This window comes from Siphateles boraxobius, unplaced genomic scaffold (assembly GCF_051911475.1).
Source record: "Siphateles boraxobius isolate OS27281-9 unplaced genomic scaffold, OSU_SipBor_1 5, whole genome shotgun sequence".
Lineage (NCBI taxonomy): Eukaryota > Metazoa > Chordata > Actinopteri > Cypriniformes > Leuciscidae > Siphateles > Siphateles boraxobius.
The window spans coordinates 15801703-15827031 of record NW_027509141.1 but is presented as its reverse complement, the minus strand read 5'-3'; the positions used below and the strand labels follow the sequence as shown (position 1 = coordinate 15827031).

At 38.0% G+C, this 25329-nt stretch overlaps 1 protein-coding gene across 2 annotated transcripts; it reads left to right on the top strand.

Annotated features, from left to right (window-relative positions):
• The first annotated feature begins 1662 nt into the window (after positions 1–1662).
• med16 (mediator complex subunit 16) lies at positions 1663–22029 on the top strand. 2 transcript variants are annotated; one of them, XM_077202863.1, is made up of 14 exons: positions 1663–2197; positions 2349–2456; positions 4505–4674; positions 4961–5392; positions 6610–6715; positions 9548–9703; positions 9790–10007; positions 10080–10286; positions 10363–10573; positions 11644–11777; positions 11874–12066; positions 12177–12390; positions 12763–12846; positions 21746–22029. In XM_077202863.1, the coding sequence occupies exons 1-14, from the start codon at positions 2017–2019 to the stop codon at positions 21870–21872; spliced, it is 2541 nt and encodes an 846-aa protein (XP_077058978.1). In that variant the 5' UTR covers positions 1663–2016; the 3' UTR covers positions 21873–22029. The 2 variants fall into 2 exon arrangements, with proteins under 2 accessions (XP_077058978.1, XP_077058979.1); XM_077202864.1 differs by having other exon boundaries at positions 1687–2155.
• Positions 22030–25329: the final 3300 nt, after the last annotated feature.

Here is a 25329-nt window from a genome sequence, read left to right as displayed (position 1 = left end):
TCTGACTTCCTGTTCTCATTTGCCCTGGTTATTTTAAATTATTGTTGCTTCCCCTTCCCCTGTATTTACCGTTTGGGGGGAATCAATGTAACCGTGAGATTAACATGGAGGGAGCATATTAGATGTGTAAAAAAAGTTATAAATGTCATAAGGTGTCTTACAGGATTGGGGTGGGGTGCGGATGTAGCATTGCTAAAAAACAAACAAACAAATCAGGAATAGACTATGGAAGTATACACAGCCAAATCTGTGTTGGCAGAACTGGATGTTATACAAGCCCGGCTTTGAGATTGTGTGTAGGAGCGGTTAGAGCTTCCCCAGTATGTGCTCTTCAAGTTGAAGCAGGTGAAATGCCATGGTGGTTGAGGAGAAAGCAGCTAGGGGCAAATTATTGGATTAATTTAAGAGGGCATGGAGATCATCCAGCAAAAACGGTGCTGCACACATGCTGGGAGAAGGAGACAAAACAAAAAACAAGTTTTGGGTGGACAGGGGATCAAATGGAAAAAGATACAGGGGTTTAGGATAAAGAGTTTTGTGCAAGTGTGGTGTGGTCTATCAGACCTATATGGGAATTAGAAATACCATGTGTAGATTTAGAGTTACTTAAGATTAAACGTAAAAAGGATGCTGATTTAAATAGTGTATATTATAATTATAAGGAATGTAAGTATAAGGAGAGTATTCAGATTTTTACAGATGGCTCATAGGACATGCAAACAGAGGCAACAGGGTCTGCAGTTGTTATTCCTAGATATAAGGTGGAAATTAGTAAAAGAACATCGGATTATCTGAATGTATTTGCAGTTGAAATGTTTGCCATATTGATGGCATTGGAATGGACAGAACAAAGTAGGGATAAAGAAATATGTAGTGACTCTGTATCAGCTTTAGTAAGTATGAAGACAGGTACAACTAGAAGTCATCTGGATCTGCTCTATGAAGTTTTATTCATGATCTCAAGAATAAATAGGCAGGGGAAAAATGTCATATTTATGTGGGTCCCTGCACACTTGGGAATTCAGGGAAATGAGAAAGCAGATAAAGTGGCAAAAGAAGCAGTTCAAAAGGAGATGTGGAAGTCAATATTAAATTATCAAAATCAGAGGGGAAAGGTATATTGTGGAGAAGTGTAAATCAACAATGGCAACAAAGTTGGGATAATGCAACAAAAGGGAGACATCTGTATGAAATTCAAAGAAAAGTAGATATATCAAGAAGTAGGGGAGCAAAGAGAACAGAGCAGGTGATAATAAGTAGGTTGAGAATTGGGCATAGTAATCTTAATAGCACACTTTTAATTATAGGAAAACATACAGGAATGTGTGAACAATGTCAGGAGGCTGAAACAGTAGAACATGTTCTTACAAAGTGCAGGAAATGTAATCAGGAAAGACAAGAAATTATAAAACAGTTAAAAAATATAAGAAGGGTAGATAATACAGTAAAAGGTTTATTGGAGTATGGAGAGAGTGTGGAGGGTAGGAAATGGTTATTTGTTTTTTTGAAGGGGACTGGATTAGATAGGAGGATTTAGTGTGAGTAAAAGTATAGGGTAGTTAAAGCCTGAAGATGTCAGTAATGCAACTAAATGGATGCCAGCTGCCGTAAAAATCTGAAGAAGAAGAAGAAAGAAAGAAAGAAAGAAAGAATACAGTCCTCCAGTCCAATAGGGGGCAGCACGTCGTAGTTGAGTCTCTAAACGCGGAAAGAATAGACGAACATAGACGCTCAGTGATGTGGTGCTTTAATATACCGATACAAGTATTATAAATAAACTAGTTTTCGTAATGACTGGGCAATTATACTTTAACACATTTCTCTCTTTTCTATCTCAAAAGCAGGAACATGCAGTTTTATAACTGCTATTTCCATCGTTCTGTTCTGTTTCTTTCTGTACACTAGCAGGGATGCTAAGTGTTTGCTTTTTTTGACTCACACAGTGATTTAGTACATATTTAAAGGTATTCAGCAAAGGTATATGTGCTACTGACCTTCAGTTTAAGTCATTATATAATGGAGATCGCATATGTTTGCGAATGGGAGAAGAGACCTAAGAGCAACCACTGTCCCTCAATCCCTCTGGTGTGCGCCTGGTCATGTAGAAACCTCATCGCCTTCACCACTGATCTGAAGAATGAGGAGGATGACAAAGGTCTGGACAATGCCTTTATTCCCAATATTATCAGACCCGTTGGTGAGTTATAAATGACTTATGGGGGAAAGCATACACTTTTAATTGTTTCTGAATTGGAAATGCCCAGAGCATCAGTGTTTTTGATGAGATACTGCACTAACAATAATGAGGGGATAATTGATTTATGAACGGATGTCTTTTTCTGCTGTAGATCTGAGTCATATGATACACATCATTGACACTGATCACCCCTGGGATGTGTACTCAATCAACTCTGGTCACACTGAGGTCATTTCCTGCCTGGAATGGGACCAGTCAGGTCAGTCATCATGATTAATTTTTGGATCATGAAATGTCTGGAAACATGTCCAGGTGATAATTACAATTAAAATGAGAAATAGGATTATTATTATATATTTTTTTTGTGCCCTTGTAATCTTTAATCAATGTATCTTCCTCTCCCTCTTGCATGCCCAGAGCATCAGTGATGGCGCATTCCCCGGTGCATTCACAAATGCGCATAGATCTATGAATGCGCATAGATGGTGCATTCACCGGCGCTCAAGTGTTCAGTTCTCCTTATTCTAAATGGGTGTTCTCATTTTTGTGATGGCGTAATTTTACTGTGTTACGGTAATGTGATCATTTTATTTAAATCAGCATAAATTAGAGACAGAAAAGTAGATGCTACTGTAATGTATAAATAGTTTAAGCTTTTGCTAAATTTAATCATGTAGTGGAAGCTTTTATACAAAGCAACTTATAAATGTGGAGAAAAATAGTATTTAATTGTTATGATTGAAATCATTAAATTTTTTATTAAAATAATTATTTAATAATTTATCATCTGGGGAGGAAAAATGTAAAATGTAGATCCAAAATACTGCAAATCAGGGTTAATATCATTACGTAAAACTATTAAAAAAATTTTTTTTGTGTGAGAACTGAACTGAGCTGGACGATGACATCACTGTTTTCTCCAGAGCTGCTGTAACGATAAATAAACTAAGGATGTTTACACGAGAACGATATACAAAAATAGAAACGTTTTTTCCTCTGTACAGATGACAACGTTATCAATATGATTCCCATTCACACGGATCAGAGGATACGACTAAAAACGCTGTATTATGAATGCCAGACAAGTAATTGGCAATGTCGCTTTGTAAAGAAGGACTACGCGCCTGCGCAAATACACATTCAAAGATGCATGCCTATAGACTAAACACGTAATATGCATGTGCATGCCATCACCGTTTTCACAGATTCACATTTTTGAAGTTTACACGGAGATGATAACGGTATCTTTTTCAAAATTTGTTTTCCAAAACTTGAATCCTACTCCAAAGTTTGCGTTCTCAGGCCACCAAAACGCAGTTGTCCTGTAAATGAACAGCCAGAATGCATTAAAAACTTTCTGTTTTCAGTTGAAAAAGGTGTTGTGTAAATGGCCCCTAAATTAATAACGAATGATTTTTACAATAGAAATGAATCAATGCTGAACTAACTTAAACTGGACGATGAATTTCTCCTAGAAATGCTGTACAGCAAAACAATCTTTGTTGCATTCATTTCCTACTTCAATCGATCAATGTAAAGCTGCTTTTGAAACAATCTGTATTGTAAAAAGCGCTTTATAAATAAAGGTGTCTTGACTTTACTTGTTAATTGAAACAAAGCTAAAATAAAATATAAGATGAAAAATGAAAATTAGAAAAGTTTCCTTGCCAACTGAACTAACTTAAGCACTAAAATTACTAACTGGAAATAATGAACTAAAACCGAAAAAAAGAGCAATTAAACCTATATGGTAAAATTAATTTTAAAAACCGATCGAGTAAGCGAGTGTACCTGCATTTACAGTAGACATAGCATTTCCCTTCAGGTCAGTCCTATATTCATAATAAAAAAATCTGTTTGAATGCCCGCTGCGATATCTTGTCCTTTTAACAGTTACGGGGTTTTCCATGCCCTAGTCCGCTTTGCGTCCTGCCTAACAACGTCCTTCAGCCGTGACTTATTCACGATACAGCTCAGCCTATCGTAGCTTATTGCTTTCATAAAACTCAATGAGATCTATGTATTAAATGTACTGATTTATATTGACCTAATTAAATCAATACACAATATGCTGTATTGTCATATGAATGTCACAATGCAAGAAATAAGGTTTATTTTTGATATTGTGATATTTATTTATTATTATGATAATAAATAAAATTATAATTTATTTTTCTTTTTTCTTTTAATCTTTATGTTAACTGTAAGCCCAGACATGTTCTTGAAAGGTTTCTTGAGATTCACCTATAGATCTAAAAATGTCCTCACCATTATCACCATTTGTTTGTGTGTGTTGTGGTCCGCCAGGCTCGAAGCTGTTGTCTGCTGATGGTGATGGTCATATTAAGTGTTGGGGCATGACTGAGCACCTGGTGAACAGCTGGGAGTGCACACAGAGCAGCTCAGTGGATGGAGACCCAATCGTGTCCCTCTCATGGTTACACAATGGCGTTAAACTCGCCCTGCATGTTGAAAAGGCAAGGAAACCTCATTACCGCCTACTAACTAAGGCAGATGTCTTCAATCCTGCTCCTGGAGGGCCGCAGTCCTGCAGAGTTTAGTTCCCACCCTAATCAAACACACCTGAAACACACAGCTCATCAAGCTCTCCAGGATCGCTTGAATATACAAAGGCAGGTGTGCTGAAGCAGGTTGGAACTAAACTCTGCAGGACAGTGGCCCTCCAGGAGCAGGATTGAAGACCTCTGAACTAAGGGTTAAAAAAAAAAAAACTAACACCCTGATGTCTTTGTTGCTCTTCAGTCTGGCTCTACGAACTTTGGAGAGAAGTTTTCCCGGGTTAAGTTCTCCCCCTCCCTGACGTTGTTTGGCGGGAAACCCATGGAGGGTTGGCTTGCAGTGACAGTAAGCGGTCTGGTGACAGTGTCATTGTTAAAGCCAAACGGGACTCTTCTGACGGCCAGCGAGAGCCTGTGCAGGCTGAGGGGTCGCGTGGCCCTGGCTGACATCGCCTTCACGGGCGGTGGGAATATCGTGGTGGCGGCCACCGATGGCAGCAGTTCTTCTCCAGTGCAGTTCTATAAAGTGTGCGTGAGCGTAGTGAATGAGAAGTGCCGCATCGACACTGAGCTACTGCCCTCGCTATTCATGCGCTGCACCACTGACCCGGTGCGGAGGGACAAGTACCCCGCCGTCACACACCTTAAATTCCTGACACGTGAAAACTCAGAACAGGTACGTCAGATAATTCATCTTTCATACCTAAAATTACTTGTAGCATTAATTAGTTATTCATTTTTAAATGTTTCAATTGTAAATATTAAAAGGAATAGATATTATCTTTTTCATTTTCAGTATTCATTTCTTTTAAACTAAATCTTACGACCCCAAACATTTGAATGGTAGTCTACACTGCCGTTCAAAAGTTTTGGATCGGTAAGATTTTTTATGTTTTTAAAAGAAGTCCCTTCTGCCCACCAAGACTGAATTTATTTGACTAACAATACTAAAAACAGTAATATTGTGAAATATTAGGCTATTACAATGTAAAACAGCTGTTTCTATGTGAATATATAGTAAAATGTAATTTATTCCTGTTATCAAAGCTGAATTTTCAGCATCATTACTCCAGTCTTCAGCGTCACATGATCCTTCAGAAATCATTCTAATGTGATGATGTGATGCTCAAGAAACATTTCTCATTATTATCAATGTTGTAAACAGTTATTTACATTTTTTTCAGGATTCTTTGATGAATAGAAAGTTCAAAAGAACAGCATTTATCTGAAATAGAAAGCTTTTGTAACATTAAACACTACCATTCAAAAGTTTGGCGTCGGTAAGAATAATTAAATTTTTGGGGAAAAGAATTAAAAGAAATCAATACATTTATTCATCAAGGATTAATTAAATTGATCAAAAGTTACAGTAAAGATATTAGATTATATTTCAAATAAATGCTGTTCTTTTGAACTTTCTATTCATCAAAAAAATGTAAAAATGTACACAATTGTTTTCAACATTGATAATAATGAATTTTTTTTAGCATCAAATCATCACATTAGAATGATTTCTGAAGGATCATGTGACACTGAAGACTGGAATAATGATCCTGAAAATTCAGCTTTGATCAAAGGAATAAATTACATTTTAAGATATATTAAAATAGAAAACAATTATTTTAAATTGTCATAATATTTAACAATATTACTGTTTTTTTGTATATTTAATAAATGCAGCCTTGGTGAGCAGAAGAGACTTCTTTTAAAAACATTACAATTCTTACCAATCCAAAACATTTGAACGGCAGTGTATATAATATAATTTCTTAATAGTATAGATTTAGTATAATTCTTGGCTGATAATGCCAGGCAGAAATTGAATGTTGATTTCCATGCTGTTTTCTGGTTATTATATCTTAACATGTTTTTTTGTGATTGCTGTTTCTGAAGGTGCTTCTCTGTGCGTCTAGTCAAATGGGCAGCATTGTAGAGTGCTGGTCCTTGCGGAAGGAGGGTCTCCCAGTTAATAATATCTTTCAACATCGATCACCTGTGGGTAAGTTATATAAATCCAGATTTGGAAAAGCTTTGTTACAGTATTACACAAATTTTTTACTTTTCGTTTTTCTCGCTCTCGGATTATGCATTTATTTGTCATTTTAACTGTTGAATGTGGACTTCTTTCTTATCCTGTTGCGCCCTCTATAGGCTATGATCAGCGACGTCATGGCATAACATTAAAGTCGACTAGTCTGTGCAACACCTAGCAAATAAGTCATTAGAATTAGATCAAATCAGGTGCATAAAATGTAACGGTTAAATTAGCTCATCCATGATTTGATTTGTTCTATCATGATTTGTTGATTTGTTCTACATGATTTGTGAGTTCTATCAGATTGATTTCCATCGGCTGTGGACGTGAAGACAACAACTCCCATCATTCCACACTCTTTTACTGCGTCATCAAGCTATCGCTTTGTTATTGTTTTGAAAATGCGACCTCTAGCGGCACAAAATACATACTGTGCGCCAAAATACACTTATTAGAGTTCATTTTCATTATTTATATTAATATGTTTGCCTTTAAGTAAAGTGTAAGCGATTTTGTCGTTATTTGTCTGGAGATGGTGTGCTGCTGGTGACTAACAGGAAACTTGTTTGTAAGGATGCACCGAATGTTCAGCAACCGAAATTATTCGGCCGAACACCGAAAGTGCTTTTTTTGCTATTTTCGGCCGAATAATTTCGGTTGCCGAACATTCGGTGCATCCTTACAGTAAACATTCAGAAAATAGCACAAAAAAAAAGCACTTTCGATGTCCGGCCGAATAAGTAAAAAGACTGAATAAATTTTACCGAACAATGACGTTTTTGATGATGCGATCAAATAGTAACCAGCGTAGAGTGAGAGGCGCACGCTTTATAAATGCAGCAAACATGCCCCCTTTGAGCAGATAACAAAAGAGAAGCTCATCAGATGCATCTGTGGCAGACGTTATACCCTTACTTGCCGCACTAAAGTCTTTTAACCCTCTGGGGTCGACAAACGTGCCGGCGCGTTTTGCTGGATTTTTTTCACATAGCAGCAAAATAGACTTAAATACTGTGTCATTTATGGTCATACAGACTTAAGAAATATGAAAAATTAAACTGTTAAATGTCTGCTTGTGTCCACTTACAATCGAAACAAAACATTGTGCTTCTGTAAAATAAAGAAAATAAACAGGGTGTGCTTTCTGCCTCTGTCTCAGTTAACTTTTTTTCCAGTAAGCACGTCTCTAAACTTAAACAAAACTCAGCGAATACTAGTCACACAGGCAAAGGTAATATATCTTTATAATCATTTAAGTGTCTACTTTTAAATGATCTAATTCAAAACGAAAACAAATATTCTCTGTTTATGTAATCTGTATGAAGAAGATGATGTCAGTCGTTCTCATGGCAACTCCTTATCTGCTAATCGCCGCTAATCGAGAGCGCACGCTATTGAAACCCAAATGATCATAGGCAATCCATGCAAACCTGTCAACGCCGATAAATCAACTCGATAAAACACATCAAGTTTAATCAGATTCATGTACTTTATGTCGTCTTGGGACGCTGTGAGGAATAATAATAGCGTAATAGTAATATAATCCTGGAAGAATGTACCTCAGAAGTGCTGGTTTCGGTTTCATTTCGAGGAGCAACGGATCCAGCTCAGGATTGTGAATAGTAAATTCTTTATTCTTAAGTCCTTTGTTCTAATCACAATAAAGTGTATGTAAACCGCAAAAGTAGGCTTATGTCTAGGACAGTTATTCATTTGTTGTGGGTTCATCCACATTTTTTTGCACTTTTCAATGCACTTTTTTAGTTACATTCTTTCAGCAGTCAGTTATAGGCCTAGCATAGGCTATTCAAGTAGGGGGGCTTCAAAGATGGCCAAATAAAAATATATTCTTTTATTTTACTAATTTATTTATTTTAAGTTATATTGTGCTTTGTTTAAATAATATCTGCTGGAATGTTTAAAAAAAATTCAGTGTTAAATAAATTGTATTTTTGCAATTTGATTTTTTTTTCTCTGAAAAGCAAGACAAAATAGTAAAAAGCATATTTTTATTATTTAATTAAATGCAATGGTGAAAAAATTTGCAAAATAAATGGAAAAAATGTGAAACACCGCGTTTGGTATTTGGCCTTCAGCCAAGCGTTTCATTATTATTCGGCTACGGCTAAGCATTTTCATTTCGGTGCATCCCTACTTGCTTGTATATTTTCTTTTGTATTGTATGTTAATTTTTTGTTCTTGTCGTTTGTTAGTCATCTTTGCTTTATTAATTTGGGCTGGTTTGAGATCAGTTTGATGGTTTTCAAATTTAAATTTTGTAGGCTAATTAGTTCAAAAACACAACCCAAGTGTGCATGTACTCTATCCAATCAGTCATCATGACGTTTCTAAGCACACACGCCCACTGCAGAGTCGGCTAGTGTTGTAGTGTAGCTCATGTGTAGCGGGTTTTTAGCACAACAAGGGACCCTCTCAAAACATGTACAAAGTCTGTTCATTTCTTTACTGCTGTTTGACAATATTTTACATGCTTTAATAGTTTCTATCTCTTTGGGTAGAAACATTTCTGTTAGGCTATATTTGCTCATTTTCCTTTACTGCATTTGCCATATTTTGAGTTATTTTTAAACCTTGGTTGTCATGACTATAGAAGGCTTCATACAATCAAACCTGTATGTCATTATAAAACAATTTAAGAGTATGTGGAATAAAATAAAGTTCATCTTGTGTGTGTGTGTGTGTGTGTGTGTGTTTATTAGATCACTGGATTGAAACTTAAGTTGCTGATGTCATCAGACGTCAACCCTTTGTCGTTTGTTTTCTCGCCATTTTTAGTCGGTGAAAAGCAGCCAATGATTCTGAAGTGGCGTATTCTCTCAGCGACCAACGATCTGGACCGTGTATCTGCTGTCGCTCTGCCTAAACTTCCCATCTCCATCTCGAACACTGATCTCAAAGTCGCCTCAGACACCAAGTTCTTTCCAGGCCTTGGTACAGCCTTTGTATCCTTTCTCTTACTTCAAAGAGTGCAGCTTGTGGTTGATGGCTCAGATTGATTATTGTTTCGTTGTCCGCAGGTCTTGCCCTAGCGTTCCATGACGGCAGTATCCAGATTCTCCATCGCCTTTCCCTGCACACCATGGGAGTGTTCTACGGTTCCTCTGGTTCCTCCCAGCGTGTTGGAGAAGAACCCGCCATTAAACGCCAGAGGACTGGCGGCCCGATGCTGCACTTCAAAGCCCTTCAGTTCTCCTGGACATCTCTGGCTCTGGTGGGCGTGGACAATCACGGCAAGGTATGACGTATCATGACACCTAGCGATCACAGAAGCACCCTCAGACCTTATGTTTCCCTCCTATGTTTTCAGTTGCACATGCTTCGAGTGTCCCCATCTATGGGCCAAATGTTGGACATGAACACGCTCCTGCGCCACCTGCTGTTCCTCCTTGAGTACTGCATGGTGACGGGATATGACTGGTGGGACGTGCTGCTGCACGCGCAGCCCGGCATGGTGCATAACCTACTGGAGAAACTTCACGAGGAGTACATGAGACAAAACCAAGCACTGCAGCAGGTAGATCAACCTGTTATTTTAGAAACTTCCACTTCATGACTTATCAATTGACTTTCTTATAATTCCTCTCTTTAAGGTTTTGTCCACCCGTATAGTGGCAGTGAAGGCGTCTTTGTGTAAGCTGTCCTCTGCCACTGCAGCAAGAGCCTGTGACTTCCACGCTAAACTGCTCCTTATTGCCATCAGCTCCACGCTGAAGTCTTTACTAAGACCTCATGTACTCAACACCCCCGACAAGAGTCCCGGAGACAGACTGTCTGAGATCTGTGCCAAAAACACTGACATTGGTAATAACCCACCACCTAAAAAGGCTTCAGTGTAGTTCTGTCGTGATTAGTGATTAATCGTCTGATTTTGGTTATTTGATCTAATCTCAATTATTTGAGATAACCGTGATAATTGTGCAGTTTAAATTTCAATCACATTTTGACATCCAAATATGGGAAATTTAAGTGCTTAAAGAAGTGCGCAATCTAGTGTCTCCTTTTCCGGTTTGGTGGGGAGAAGCAGGGGACTTATCTGGTGGAGAATAAAGATTAAATAAAAAAAAATATATAAAAAAACATTGTTCTACACAAAGAGAGTCAAAGGTATTCCTTCATATGAATTAAAGGCTTCTGGGTTTATATATTATATTACATTAATTACATTATATTTTGGTTCTCGAATCTGATTGGCTGAGAGCCTTTTCCAGTCATGTGATATTCGACTTGTATCACATGGAAACCGTTTCACAATTTGTATCACTCTGCTTGTTTCTGCCAGATCTATACTGGCAGCATTTCTCACAGCGAGCGTCAATGGCAGAGGAGAAAACCTACTATAATATTACTAATAATACTGTTGGTGTGTCACAGAATTTTATGCGAGAATGTAGTTGTTTAGACCTCAAATATGCGATTTATAAATAAACATATAGCACCTATTTGACTTTTTCAGTGATGTGAGCTCCAGGCCGTCTGGGAAGTTCGTTTTACTAGTTGGGAAGTCGTAATAATTACGACAGCAGGTGCGTTCAAGTCACTTTGTTTGGAGCAAGGTGGCTGCAAAATGTTCAGCAATATTTTTAACGAAAGTTCTGGGTTTCCCGCTAAAAATTATGACTTTGTGAATGTGATGCAGTTCATGTAAATATAATCTTTCCAACATGACTTGAACACACCATTACACTGTAAGTGACATGAACAAAATAGAATAAAATTGTTAATCACAATTATTTGTATGACATTTTATTGTCATAATTCATATTTAATTTCATAATCGTGCCAAGTCTGCTTTATAGCATCCATACCTCCATTCTCCACTTTTGTTGTTGTTTTGACGCTAATGAAGATTTCTGATTGGTTAATGTGTTCAGACATTGATAAAGTGATGATCAACCTTAAGACTGAGGAGTTTGTTCTGGACGGACCACCTCTCCAGTCTCTCCAGCAGCTCATTCAGTGGGTCGGAGACTTTGTTCTTTATCTGCTGGCCAACCTGCCCAACCAGGTGAGATCAACTGGATGACCTTTACTAAGAATTCTGCCAAATTATCCTGCCAATTTTGAGTTTTACATGATGCTTTATGTCTGAATATCTTTTCAGGGCTCCATTGTGCGTCCAGGGTTTGGGTTCCTGCGGGATGGTGCGTCTCTGGGCATGCTCAGAGAGATGCTGGTCATGATCCGTATTTGGGGCCTGCTGAAACCAGGCTGTTTGCCCATCTACACGGCCACTTCTGACAACCAGGATAGCATGTTTCTGCTCTTCCGCCTGCTCACTAAACTCTGGCTCTGCTGTGAGTTAGACCCTCTGTCACTCTTTGGGCCAAAATGTCAGTTTAGTGAAAAAGCTGTTAAATCTTTTTTTTGAATAAACTATGTTTTGCTGTTTTCTTTTGGTTGGTAGCTCGAGATGAGAGTCACCCGCAGGACCCCGATGAGACGTTGATCGACGAGTGCTGTCTGCTGCCCAGTCAGCTCCTAGTACCCAGCATGGACTGGCTGCCCATCAACGATGGTGTCATCACTAAGATCCAGAGCAAACACCCGCTCAGACTTCAGTTTGGCAAACCATACACCCTGCCTGGGGTCAACCTCAGCGCACAGGTGGAGGTGTTCAGGTGAGCCATTATGGTTTACTTAAAGGGACAGTTCACCAAAAAAGATTATATCATCATTTACTCAGCTTCATGTTGTTCTAAATCTATATGACTTTATTTCTTCTGTGGAACACAAAATATGCATTTTTTGAAGTGGACATCTTGTCCACTTTTTCAATATACGTAATGAAAGTTAATAAAGACTGGACAGCCAAGCTCCAAAATGGATTAAAAAAGGAAAATAAAAGTAGTCTGTATGACTTGTGTGACTATACTTGTGTATAGTCCAAGTCTGATTTCTGAGGAACTGAATTGACAGATAATAGTCTCATAAAAAGTTTTAATTGTTGCCAGAGGTTAATGCATTTATGTTTTTCATATGTGTTGTTACAGAATTCCAGCATCTCAGAGGATGGACCATCTGCGATGTTTACATTTGGGCATCTCTCCAACAGAGGACAGCAAAGCTTGCACCAGGTATCACTTTAGAAGTATTCCTCAAGTGAAATTTTGTCAACAAATTAGTTCATAAAGTCTTTAAAATGTATACAAAAAAGAGGATAAGTTCTACACACACACACACACATATATATTATATATATATTTTTAATATATAATATTACACACACACACATACATATATTATATTATATACAGGTCCTTCTAAAAAAATTGCATATTGTGGTAAAGTTAATTATTTTCCATAATGTAATGATAAAAATTAAACTTTCATATATTTTAGATTCATTGCACACCAAATGAAATATTTCAGGTCTTTTTTGTTTTAATACTGATGATTTTGGCATACAGCTCATGAAAAGCCAAAATTCCTATCTCAAAAAATTAGCATATTTCAACCGACCAATAAAATAAGTGTTTTTAATACAAAAAAAGTCAACCTTCAAATAATTGTGTTCAGTTATGCACTCAATACTTGGTCAGGAATCCTTTTGCAGAAATGACTGCTTCAATGCAGCGTGGCATGGAGGCAATCAGCCTGTGGCACTGCTGAGGTGTTATGGAGGCCCAGGATGCTTCAATAGCGGCCTTAAGCTCATCCAGAGTGTTGGGTCTTGCGTCTCTCAACTTTCTCTTCACAATATCCCACAGATTCTCTATGGGGTTCAGGTCAGGAGAGTTGGCAGGCCAATTGAGCACAGTAATACCATGGTCAGTAAACCATTTACCAGTGGTTTTGGCACTGTGAGCAGGTGCCAGGTCGTGCTGAAAAATGAAATCTTAATCTCCATAAAGCTTTTCAGCAGATGGAAGCATGAAGTGCTCCAAAATCTCCTGATAGCTAGCTGCATTGACCCTGCCCTTGATAAAACACAGTGGACCAACACCAGCAGCTGACATGGCACCCCAGACCATCAATGACTGTGGGTACTTGACACTGGACTTCAGGCATTTTGCCATTTCCTTCTCCCCAGTCTTCCTCCAGACTCTGGCACCTTGATTTCCGAATGACATGCAAAATTTGCTTTCATCCGAAAAAAGTACTTTAGACCACTGAGCAACAGTCCAGTGCTGCTTCTCTGTAGCCCAGGTCAGGCGCTTCTGCCGCTGTTTCTGGTTCAAAAGTGGCTTGACCTGGGGAATGCGGCACCCGTAGCCCATTTCCTGCACACCCCTGTGCACGGTGGCTCTGCATGTTTCTACTCCAGACTCAGTCCACTGCTTCCGCAGGTCCCCCAAGGTCTGGAATCGGTCCTTCTCCACAATCTTCCTCAGGGTCCGGTCACCTCTTCTCGTTGTGCAGCGTTTTTTGCCACACTTTTTCCTTCCCACAGACTTCCCATTGAGGTTCCTTGATACAGCATTCTGGGAACAGCCCATTTGTTCAGAAATTTCTTTCTGTGTCTTACCCTCTTGCTTGAGGGTGTCAATGATGGCCTTCTGGACAGCAGTCAGGTCGGCAGTCTTACCCATGATTGCGGTTTTGAGTAATGAAACAGGCTGGGAGTTTTTAAAAGCCTCAGGAATCGTTTGCAGGTGTTTAGAGTTAATTAGTTGGTTCAGATGATTAGGTTAATAGCTCGTTTAGAGACCCTTTTCATGATATGCTAATTTTTTGAGATAGGAATTTTGGGTTTTCATGAGCTGTATGCCAAAATCATCAGTATTAAAACAATAAAAGACCTGAAATATTTCAGTTGGTGTGCAATGAATCTAAAATATTTGAAAGTTTAATTTTTATCATTACATTTTGGAAAATAATGAACTTTATCACAATATGCTAATTTTTTTTAGAAGGACCTGTATGTATATATATATATATATATATATATATATATTAGAGCCCGACCGATATGGATTTTTGGGGGCCGATGCCGATACCGATATTAGGGAGTAAAAAAAGCCCGATACCGATATATCGGCCGATATTATTTATGTGTATATTATAATACAGTAGCAATATTATTTATGTGTATTATAGTACAGTATACCAGTCAAAAGTTTGGACACTTTCCTATTGGTGTGTACAAACTTTTGATGGGTACTTTACACAGTAGCTATAAACAGAATAAATATATTTTATAAACACGTTTTGCAATGATCACTCAAATGTGGTAATCAAACACTTGTGTGACACAGATATGTAATGGAGGCAGGGGGAATGATAGAATGAGAATTATACAGCTGAGCTGTAACCAAACTAGTTTGCATTGCATGTTATATTATATTATATTATATTCTAAATACTGTTGCATAATATTCACTAACGACGACTTTGTCTTTTAATTTAGTCATAACTTGTATCAATAAATATATAAAAAGTGTCACTGACAAAACCTTATTATCTTCTATTTTTACTCTTAATTCCTCTAATCTCTACCAGTGGAGGAAGAACTCAGATCTTTTTACTAAAGTAAAATGAATAATATCATAATGAAAACGTTTTTAATTACATATGTACAGTACTTTTATACTATTTTAAATAATTAGTAAGCAAAATGTACTAAACGTGAAACTAGGCTACTCTTAATGCAAAATGGCCCTATATAAAGTGTTATAATTATATACATTTTTGGAATATTGCTTGATGTTGTAACGTAGCGTTATCATGCAGAATGAGCTTTAACACTGTGTCTACACCGGACACGGCCGTTACTGCTCGCGTCGCAACAGCTGTTTACCCTAGACAAAGCAGAATCAGTTTACTGTCGGAGATCGCTCGCGCCACGCATTTTAATCAATGTTTCATCAACCAATTGCCTTAATAAATAAGAAGAAGGCCTAAATATAGCAGACAATATAATCAGGACTTCTCAGCTGCGCGCTTGCAATAGTCACAAGCTCACACAATACGTGACAGAGGCTTGTAGCTGAGAAATCAATTCTGTGAATTACACTGCGCAAATCACAAGTAGGCTACTACCCACCGGATGAAGAAGGGTTGGCTCTCAGTCTCCACAGGCTACATAAAATATTCATTTTATTTCATTTTATTTTATTTTTCGTGTTTGCATTTATGAGGAAAAAACAATGTTACAGATGCGACAGTTCAGCACTACGGACGTGAGCGCTCTGAAAGCGGCACTAATGCTTTGAAACTTTCACATAGACATCAAACAGAAAGCACAAAACCTTTCGTTTCAAAGTGAATTTCGTTTTGTATTAATTGTATCTTAATTTTAATCAATGTTTCATCAGCCATTTGCCTGGATTTAATTTATAAGAAGTAAATTTAGCAGACGATAGATAATCTCGACACGGAGGCACCTGCGGGTGAACTGGAGCTCGTCTCATGAACCGAAACTCAGCGTATAGACCTGAGAATTGAAATATATCTATATTGAAATGTCTACTTTTAAACAGAACAATTCAAAACGAAAGACAGACAGACTCATGTAATCGTATGAAATGTGCATTTCTCTCTGGCGCACGCTCACTGAAGATCGCGAGTCAGCATCGTCAACTTCATCTTTAGCTGACACTGACTGAAAACACTTGTTTATTAATAAACAATTAAAATGTTCTTGTCCAGTTCTTGTGACAGCTTTTAGGTGCTTTATTGGCAGCGCCACCCTTACATGAATCACCGTACCCGCATTTTTTAAAATATTCATTTATCGGCCATTATAAATGCCGATACCGATAGTTAGGAAAATGCCTAAAATCGGCCGATAATATCGGCCCGCCGATATATCGGTCGGGCTCTAATATATATATATATATATATATATTAGTGCTGTCAAACGATTAAAATATTTAATCGCGATTAATCGCATTAATGCCATAGTTAACTCGCGATTAATCGCACATTTTTATCTATTCTAAATGTCCCTTGATTTCTATTTGTCTCATTATTTTTTCTAATTTTAATGCTCTTATCAACATGGAAAAGTGGATCAGCAGTAAGTTTGTTCTTAGCTGTGGTATCCATGTGTTTCTGTCTGAAGTCATCCATTGTAGAGCTTAGATCGGGCCCAAAAAATCAAGCCCGACCCGAGCCCGTGCGCATTGTGTCCGAGCCCGGCCCGGCCCGACACATAAACTGTAATTATGAGCCCGAGCCCGATTTAAACCCGTCCATTTTTTTAATACGTGGGTCGTTATAACTGACGTTCTCAACTACTTTCTATGTTACTTTCTCCCGCCCGCAACATTTTTGTCCCGCTCCCGCCCCCAAATACACTCTTTTTTTTGTAGGCTACCTCCAAATACTTTCGCCTACGTGTCGCCACCATACACATAAGCATAAATGCTCCTGATAAATTATTTGTTATTAAAGCATTAACACACAAACCACTGTTATAACATAAAAGCAAGCAGGCTGCTGAGTGCATGGTTTGGCATGACTGAATGCGCGCAAAGTGCGCTCCCTTAATAATTCCTAAAAAGCTGACATCAGTTCATCGCAATCTCACACATCTGTTATTATCAATGAAGCTGACTGCACAATGCATCTTTCATAATATATACACTTTGTTTGTTATAATTTGAGGATTTGCCAGCATACAGAATTCAGCACTGAACAAAAAGTCTGTTTTGAGCGGTGAGGGGAGTCTATTTTAAATGCTTCTGATTGGCCATTGCGTTCAAGAAATCAACACATATGTCTGTGATTGGCTACATCCCTCAACGCTGCAAACATGTTATAAAAAGAAACTCTGGCCTGTAAATCGTTTCTATTTTGTTTTAGTTGTTCTTGTTGCTTTTCTGCAACATATGAATAAAAATGTATTAGTTTTTATGTTTTATTCATAGATATTTCTAGTTTGCGGGAGTCCCGCGAATCGTTTTATTCTCCCGTATCCGCACACACAGAGTGAGTGCATTACCGCTCGAGCCCGCCCTCGCACTCGGGCATCAAATCTAGTCCCGCGCCGCACTCTATTGCGTTGAGAGTGCACGTCTCTAGATCGGCGTCTCGCGCTCGCGCCATCCACTCAAAACGTAACGTTAGCCTACTACTCTTTGGCCGGCGCGCAAGCCCAAACAAGTACGTGCGGCGTGCCTGTTGTTTTCTTTCCGGTCTAGCTATCCGGTGTGATGTTGTAGTTTTTCTAACGTTACTAGTTGTTGCAACAGCATGTGAAAAAAATACAAAGTTTGCTAGGCCAAAAAGAGCGTTAATCTCGCGATAAAAAAATTGACGCCGTTAAAATGTGTTTGCGTTAACGCCGTTAATAACGCGTTTAACGCACGGCACTAATATATATATATATATATATATATATATACCCACTCTCCACCCACGGTTCGGAACGCACTTCATCTCAAATTTGACGACGCGTCTATAATATGGTTTATTGAAAATAACAACGTGTAAAACTGACAGACGAAGTTCTGCTAATGCATGTTTCTGTAGATGGATACACATTAGCAGCAGTCAGGCGCTGCTAATCAAATGTCTTTGATTAATTGATCATTAGCAAGTATGATCAACTCTATAAAAGTGGAAGTTTTGGCAGTTTGCTGGTCTGGAGCACTTGAAAAAACCTTCCTGCAAAGCTGCAGTAGTGTGAAATGTTTTAGGCACTTTTGTAAAAAGGCTGTAAAGTCAGGATGCTTTCAACAATAATGTAATAAATAGATTCCATTAATCAATTGACTTCTATTATTTGGTGTGACCACCATTTGTGTTTAAAACAGCTTTTGTTCTAGGTACTGGAGAGTATAACAGGTGGCCGGCGGGCCAAAACTAGCCCGCCTGCAATGATATCTGCCTCGCGCCCGAAACCAGATTATTTTGATAGCGGCTGGTTCTGAAATAGATTGACAGCAACAGTTACTCACAAAAACTTCGTCTTTAGTGATTTTGCCTTAATAGTAATAAGTATGAGAACGTTTTTGCAGCAATGTTTTATTTTAAGATGAATTGAGAGCTTTTAATTTGAAGAGATCTGAAAGACATTCAAAAGAGTCTCTGGATCGCTAGACACACCTCTAAAATAGCCGTCATGAAATGTCTAATATTATATTCTTTGCAAACAGCGACAACTTCGTCGCAGATAAGACGCACCAGCTTTGCATTCACAAAACTAGGTAGGACGAACGCATTGTTATCTTTCCATTCTTCTTTGTCTGTCCTATTTTCCAACTTTCCGACTCTTTGTTAGTGCCATTTTCTCTCTCTACTAGCTTAAATGTTAACATCACACTGCACACGACATAATAGTGTTATAATAATAGCCTACCTCCAGCACGCAAACAAAAAAACAAAATGCAGTTTAATACGCAAGGATGCCAAGGAATAGAAATAATTATTACAATAAGTTAGGCTCCATTGCGTAGCAAGCTAAATAAAATGATACACATTTATTATTCACAATATGGAAAGAGGAATTAAAAAAAAGGTTTGTTAAGAGCATGACTCAAACATGCCATTAATGGGCTTATTCAAGGCCTCTTTTATTTTTATTATTTGTTATTTTTATCCATTCCGCATCTCCCACATATTTGTGTTTTAGCAAGGCGGGATGTGTTGCAAGATGCCACAATATATCAGGGGACATGTGGGTCAGACATGATTTTGGCTCAATTCCAAACTTACTTGCCGAGCCCTGGTAAACGGTGTACAGGTCCTTCTCAAAAAATTAGCATATTGTGATAAAGTTCATTATTTTCCATAATGTAATGATAAAAATTAAACTTTCATATATTTTAGATTCATTGCACACCAACTGAAATATTTCAGGTCTTTTATTGTTTTAATACTGATGATTTTGGCATACAGCTCATGAAAAGCCAAAATTCCTGTCTCAAAAAATTAGCATATTTCATCCGACCAATAAAAGAAGTGTTTTTAATACAAAAAAAAAAGTCAACCTTCAAATAATTATGTTCAGTTATGCACCCAATAGTCAATACTTGGTCGGGAATCCTTTTGCAGAAATGACTGTTTCAATGCGGCGTGGCATGGAGGCAATCAGCCTGTGGCACTGCTGAGGTGTTATGGAGGCCCAGGATGCTTCGATAGCGGCCTTAAGCTCATCCAGAGTGTTGGGTCTTGCCTCTCTCAACTTTCTCTTCACAATATCCCACAGATTCTCTATGGGGTTCAGGTCAGGAGAGTTGGCAGGCCAATTGAGCACAGTAATACCATGGTCAGTAAACCATTTACCAGTGGTTTTGGCACTGTGAGCAGGTGCCAGGTCGTGTTGAAAAATGAAATCTTCATCTCCATAAAGCTTTTCAGCAGATGGAAGCATGAAGTGCTCCAAAATCTCCTGATAGCTAGCTGCATTGACCCTGCCCTTGATAAAACACAGTGGACCAACACCAGCAGCTGACATGGCACCCCAGACCATCACTGACTGTAGGTACTTGACACTGGACTTCAGGCATTTTGGCATTTCCTTCTCCCCAGTCTACCTCCAGACTCTGGCACCTTGATTTCCGAATGACATGCAAAACTGAGCAACAGTCCAGTGCTGCTTCTCTGTAGCCCAGGTCAGGCGCTTCTGCCGCTGTTTCTGGTTCAAAAGTGGCTTGACCTGGGGAATGTGGCACCTGTAGCCCATTTCCTGCACACGCCTGTGCACGGTGGCTCTGGATGTTTCTACTCCAGACTCAGTCCACTGCTTCCGCAGGTCCTCCAAGGTCTGGAATCGGTCCTTCTCCACAATCTTCCTCAGGGTCCGGTCACCTCTTCTCGTTGGGCATCGTTTTTTTGCCACACTTTGTCCTTCCCACAGACTTCCCACTGAGGTGCCTTGATACAGCACTCTGGGAACAGCCTATTTGTTCAGAAATTTCTTTCTGTGTCTTACCCTCTTGCTTGAGGGTGTCAATGATGGCCTTCTGGACAGCAGTCAGGTCGGCAGTCTTACCCATGATTGCGGTTTTGAGTAATGAAACAGGCTGGGAGTTTTTAAAAGCCTCAAGAATCTTTTGTAGGTGTTTAGAGTTAATTAGTTGATTCAGATGATTAGGTTAATAGCTCGTTTAGAGACCCTTTTCATCATATGCTAATATTTTGAGACAGGAATTTTGGGTTTTCATGAGCTGTATGCCAAAATCATCAGTATTAAAACAATAAAAGACCTGAAATATTTCAGTTGGTGTGCAATGAATCTAAAATATATGAAAGTTTAATTTTTATCATTACATTATGGAAAATAATGAACTTTATCACAATATGCTAATTTTTTGAGAAGGACCTGTATATGTATGTGTGTGTGCGCGCGTGTGTATATATATATATATATATATATATATATATATATATGTGTGTATGCGCTAATTGGTTGTTGATGTTGATGTTGAAATTGATGTTTTTGAAAGTCTCTTATGCTCACCGAGGTGGCATTAATTTGATTCAAAATACTGTAATAATGTGAAATTGTTTTATATTTTAAAATAAGTTTAATATTTTAATTTATTTTAAAATGCCATTTGTGCCATATTTTAAAATGCCTGAATCACTACGGCTCGCATGTATTAAGTGTTTATATTCAGACTATTTTAGACCAAGCTGAACGACAACCGCTGTGGAGTAGCCCAGTACCTGTGTGACTCGTCATATACAGAAACGGGGAGAAGTAGCTCCGGCAACAATGTTCTTCCACATGCAATTTTTGTTTATCAACCGCTTGAGTGCCAAAAGTAACGTAGTGTACCTTTAAAAAAAAAAAGTATTATATATATATATTTTTTTTTTTTTATCATTTTAAAATAATTTAATAATATATGTATGAACTTCTGACTTCTAAAAAGAGTTTGTGATGAAATAATAAAGACACTAAATTAAATTACTTTTGATGCAATCAAATAATATTTGTAACCAGACTGTATGTGCTATGCTTTTTGTGGGGTTGTTGGGCCTGTAAATCTTTTATCTCCACATATGATGCTGATTCTGCCTTCATTAACACTATATTTAGCAGCACTCCTCAATGAGCTCTTGTCTTTTTGGTCTGTTTAGGTGTGGCTGTGTCACCATGCTGAGATCCCCAAATAAAACCAACGCCATGAGACAGTGGGAGCAGCGCTGGATCAAGAACTGTCTGTGTGGAGGTCTCTGGAGAAGAATCCCCTCCACACTAACATAAAAACCACACTATCTGGAAATGTTAAAGCTGCATGGATCTCTCATTGTAAACTGGAGAGAGTGAATAATGTCTTATTTTTTTGCTGTTGTAAATATGAAACCATGTAATTTTTTTTGTAATGTTGTAGTATGTAATAAACATTTTTCTAATAAATATAGATTTGCCTTCTGTTTTGTATTAATGAACATTTTAAAACAGTAACTCCTCTTTTCAGAAATGTCAATTGTAAAATTGTCTGTCATCTGACAACCATAGGGAGGTGCTAAACCTGACAAACAGCCATGTTAAATATCATCATGCTTATTCACTGGCAAATTAGCATCATCTGTTACATCAGTAGATCTAAAAGATGCCCTACTGATTCTGCCCACAACAGACCATTAGAATGATCACTTACGTATAGAAAGCCACTTCAGTAACAGCACTATTTAACTACACTGGTAAAAGGTTTAGTCTAAAATTACAGTAAATTCCAGGTTAATAATTGCATTACTTTCACAGTCATTTCACAGTAGGACTTATTTTGTATCTAACTGCACTCTCAAAAGATTACTGTAAACTAACAATATCATAGTATATTTCTACAGTGCATGTGTACTATGAAGTTATCCAGCATGCAGTTTCTTGATTCTTGTTGGTTTTATCTGTGCTGCTGGACTTATTTTTGGTTCACTTTTAGCTATTTGTGTTGTTGGCTTATTTTTTAATCTTCAGAGTTTATCTTTTTGTTATTATTATTATTTGTTTAGTGTCACCATTGTTGTGTTTTGTATTAATATCTGTGCATAGATGAAGCTTATAAGAAAATTAGTCTTGTGTTTCAAGATAGTTTCTTCACTACTGTGAAAGATCAATGTACAGTTATGCATTTAAAATAAGATATTGGTAAATCTTCAAATACTCTTTAATCCTGTAAATTTCCTGGCAATTTTTTACAGTGTAGGGACAATATGAGTAAATAATGGAAAAAAAGGAATAAATGGGAAATCAAGAGAAGTGTGACAGCCAGCTACTGTGCTTTGGCTCTGATTCAAGAGGTCATCCCAGCATGGGATGCTCAGCAGAGGTATGGCCAGAGGGCAATCGGGCATCTCTCCAGGCCTTCAGTGGCAGCAGCTTGCTGGGTGTTCACACTTTTTCCTCAGTGCATCCAGATTTTGCCCCCTTATTCAGACCATCTGGAAGTAGGCAAAGAAAATAAATCTCAAAATCACTGATGCCCTAAAGGTATTAAAAACAAAGTATAGAGAGTTTTTCTTCATGTAATTTTTTTTCTCTTTTATTCAGCAAGGAGGCATTAAATTGATCAAAAGTGACAGTAAAGACTTTTATGAAGTCAAGTCACCTTTATTTATATAGCGCGTTTTACAATACAGATGTTTCAAAGCAGCTTTACAGAGATAACAGGAAAATAATGTTGTAATAATGTTAAATATAAAATTAAATGTCCCCAACTAAGCAAGCCAATGACGACAAAGGCGAAAAAGGCGACAGTGGCAAGGTACCAAAACTCCATCAGGTGACAGAATGGAGAAAAAAAAACCTTGGGAGAACCAGGGCTCAGTCAGGGGGCCTGTTCTCCTCTGGCCAACAAACGAACAGTGTATGATATGATTCAGGCAGCATTATAGGTCCGATTTTATCAGAATTTTCACAATATTTATCAAGTTCCATCTGGTTGGGGGTTGGAGTCATCACGCCGGTATGGAGGCGAGTTTGTTGAGGTGTCCATGAGGCCTTCATAGGGCTGATGAGGCTGGCACTTTAGGGATGCGTTGTCGTCGTGTCCATGTGATGGTCCTTCATCAGATCTGGATAGGGCCTGGATCCAGCGGACTGCGGTAAACCTCGGGATAAACAGAGAGACTAATATTAGCGTAACGCCATCCTTCTTATGATGTACCAAGTACATCAGGATTTATGGAAAGTGCTCCCGGTTCCGGCTGATCTAAACTATGCAGCCTAACATTTAATTATAGAAGTCTATAATGTGTTATGTGTATGCTAAGCCAAAGAGATGTGTTTTTTTTAGCTTAGATTTGAACTGACAGACTGTGTCTGCTTCCCAGACAATGTTAGGAAGATTGTTCCAAAGTTGTGGTGCTAAATAGGAAAAGGATCTACTGCCAGCAGTCAATTTTGATATTCTAGGTATTATCAACTCGCCAGAATTTTGAGATCGCAATAGACGTGAAGGACTATAATGCGTTAAGAGCTCGCTCAAGTACTGCGGAGTGCTTTGTAAGTAATCAACAATATTTTAAAGTTTATACGAAGTTTAATAGGGAGCCGGCAGGCTAATATGGTCATACTACCTAATGACAAAGATGAATTAATGATATTAAGAAGAGGATCTATGACCTCTGGAAGCATCTCTTTCAGTAGTTTAGTCGGTATAGGGTTTAACATACATGTTGTCGATTTAGATGATTTAATGAGTTTATAAAATTCACCCTCTCCTATAGCAATGAATGAATCGAATTTTTCGTCATGGAGACTACAATGCACTGTCTGATGCGATACTGTTGTAGACGGTTGCATAATTATAATTTTCTCCCTGATATTATCAATCTTGTATGAAAAGAAGTTCATAAAGTTATTACTGCTTCAAATAAATACCTAGGGTTTTATTTATTTTCTTCTAATAGGGTTGAAAAATTAGCAGATCTAGCAATTTTTTAAGGCATCTCCGTATGCAATCGTGCTCTCCATGAAATGCGAAATATCTAGTTTTGTTTTCTTTTAGTTGCGCTCCATTTTTCTGGCCGCTCTCTTAAGGGCCCGAGTGTGCTCGTTGTACCACAGCGTTGGACTATTTTCTTTTATCTTCTTTAAGCGCAGAGGAGCAACTGTGTCTAAAGTGCTGGAAAAGAGAGAGTTAAAAGTTTCTGTTGCAATATCAAGTTCTTCTAAGCTATCTGGGATGCTGAGATGGTGAAACTGATCATGAAGATTATTTATAAAGCAGTCTATAGTGGCAGAAGTGATAAGTCTAACATACTTGTAACAGGGAGTCGGCTTTGCAGCCTTGGCTAAATGAAGATTACACAAGACTAGATAATGATCTGAGATGTCGTCGCTCTGCTGCAGAATTTCAACGGCATCAACATTTATTCCATGTGATAATATTAGATCTAGAGTATAATTACGACAATGAGTAGGTCCTGACACGTGTTGTCTAACTCTAATAGAGTTAAGAATGTCTTTAAATGCAAATCCCAATGCATCTTTTTCATTATCTACATGTATATTAAAATCACCAACAATTAGGACTTTATCTGCAGCCAGTACTAAATCTGATAGAAAGTCAGCAAATTCTTTGATAAAGTTTGTATTGTGCCCTGGTGTCCAGTAGCCAGCACAAATCTCAAATGTGATTTATCATTTACACTAGATATTGTTACATAAAGCACCAAAACTTTTTTTAAAAAAGAATTTACAATTAGCATTAGCCAGC